General features: G+C 46.8%; 1 protein-coding gene across 1 annotated transcript in view; it reads left to right on the top strand.

Annotated features, from left to right (window-relative positions):
* LOC101849235 (myosin heavy chain kinase D) overlaps positions 1-1,880 on the top strand; it is a gene marked incomplete at its 3' end in the record, with an annotated part of 6,812 nt that overhangs the window by 1,951 nt on the left and 2,981 nt on the right. The window contains exon 3 of the mRNA XM_005107050.2: positions 1,674-1,835. Within this exon, the coding sequence (XP_005107107.1) occupies positions 1,674-1,835 (162 nt within the window). The remainder of the gene's footprint in view (positions 1-1,673; positions 1,836-1,880) is intronic.

Raw genomic sequence — 1,880 nt, 5'->3', positions numbered from 1 at the left:
AGGGGTAGGGAGGGAGAGAGGGAGGGGGTAGGGAGGGAGAGGGGAGGAGAGAAGGAGTAAGAAAAGGAATCTTCGATATGTCTGCTTGTCTATCGTTCTGACAGGTGAGAGGAGGAGTGAAGGAGGGAGGGAGGGATGAGGGTGGGAGGGAGAGAGGAGGGAGGGGGGTAGAGGGAGTGGGAGAGGAGGAGGAGAGGGGGATCTTCGATATGTCTGCATGTCCATCGTTATCACAGGTAAGGAGAAGAGGGAGGGAGGAGGAGGAGGGAGATAGAGGGGAGCTGGGAGGAGAGAGTAGATACGTTAGCACCATCTGTCTGTTTCTTAATTCTGTGGTTGTAGCAATGTTTCCACCAGGTTGGCTGGCCCTACTGATCACTGTGGTGGCTATAGTATCGACCTATGCACCATCTGTGTGTGTGTCCTAATTCTGTGGTTGTTCCCAGGTTGGCTGGATGGGTGAGAGAGAAGGGAGGGAGAGACACTTTGTCTAACATATCTAAAACAAATGTTTGACTGTGAGCACCACCTGTCTGTGTCCTAACTCTGTGGTTGTTCCCAGGTTGGCTGGCCCTACTGATCACGGCAGTGGCTATAGTATTGACAAATACACCACCTGTCTATGTCCTAATTCTGCTGTACCAATATTTGACCAATTTTGTGGTTGTTCCCAGTTTGGCTCGCCCAACTGATCACGGTGGTGGCTGTAGTATAGACCTACACACCACTTGTCTTTGTCCTAATTCTGTGGGTATACCAATGTTTCTCCTAGGTTGGCTGGCCCTACTTATCACGGTGATGGCACTTGTATTGACCTATACACCATCTGTCTGTTTCCTTATTCTGTGACTACCAATGTTTAACAAACTCCGTGGTTGCACCAATGTTGTTTTTAAACACAGTTTTAGTGCATACATTATTCAAAATAACTTTTCGATTGTTGACACTATCTGTCTGTTTATAATTCTATGCTTGTACCAATTGTGTTTTCAGATACGTTTACACCATCTGTTAGTTTCCATATTCTGTGCTTCTAATAATATTTCACCCAGGTCGGCTGGCCCTACTGATCACTGTGGTAGCTCTTGTATTGACCCACATGTCTGTGCCCTAATTCTGTGGTTGGACCAATGTTTTCCTCTAGGTTGGCTCGCCCTACTGATCATTGTGGTGGCTTTAGTATTGACCCTTACACCATCTGTCTATGTCCTAATTCTGTGGTTGTACAAATGTTTGACTGATTAATTCTGTGGATGTACCTATGTTTTCACTAAGGTTGGCTAACCCTACTGATCACGATAGTGGGCTATAGTATTGACAAATACACCATCTGTCTGTTTCCTAATTCTGTCGTACCAATGTTTGATCTATTCTGTGGTTGTTCCCAGGTAGGCTAGCCCTACTGATCACGGTGGTGGCTCTAGTATAGACCTACCTCTCTCTGTCCTAATTCTGTGGTCGTACCATTGTTTTCACTATGGTTGGCTAACCCTATTGACAATTACACCATCTGTCTATGCCCTAATTCTGTGGTTGTACAAATGTTTGACCAATTAATTCTGTGGTTGTGCCCATATTATTCCCAGGTTGGCTGGCCCTACTGATCACGGTGGTGGCTCTAGTATTGACCCATACACCACCTGTCTTTTTCCTAATTCTGTGGTTGTTCTCAGGTTGGCTGGCCCTACTGATCACGGTTGTGGCTCTAGTGCTGACCTACCCCCAGTGTCGGGAGGCACAGGACAGGGAGTGGTGGCAGAAGGCCGTAATCTACAGGGTCTATGTTCGAAGCTTTCTGGATGCTGAGGGATCTGATGGGATTGGGGACATCAATGGTACGTGCTTCTTTGCTTGTGAGTTAGTCTGTGTGTGTGTGTGTG

Source organism: Aplysia californica, unplaced genomic scaffold (assembly GCF_000002075.1).
Source record: "Aplysia californica isolate F4 #8 unplaced genomic scaffold, AplCal3.0 scaffold00571, whole genome shotgun sequence".
Taxonomy (NCBI): domain Eukaryota; kingdom Metazoa; phylum Mollusca; class Gastropoda; order Aplysiida; family Aplysiidae; genus Aplysia; species Aplysia californica.
The sequence above is the reverse complement of the archived record's forward strand: the minus strand, read 5'-3'. Positions and strand labels throughout refer to the sequence as shown.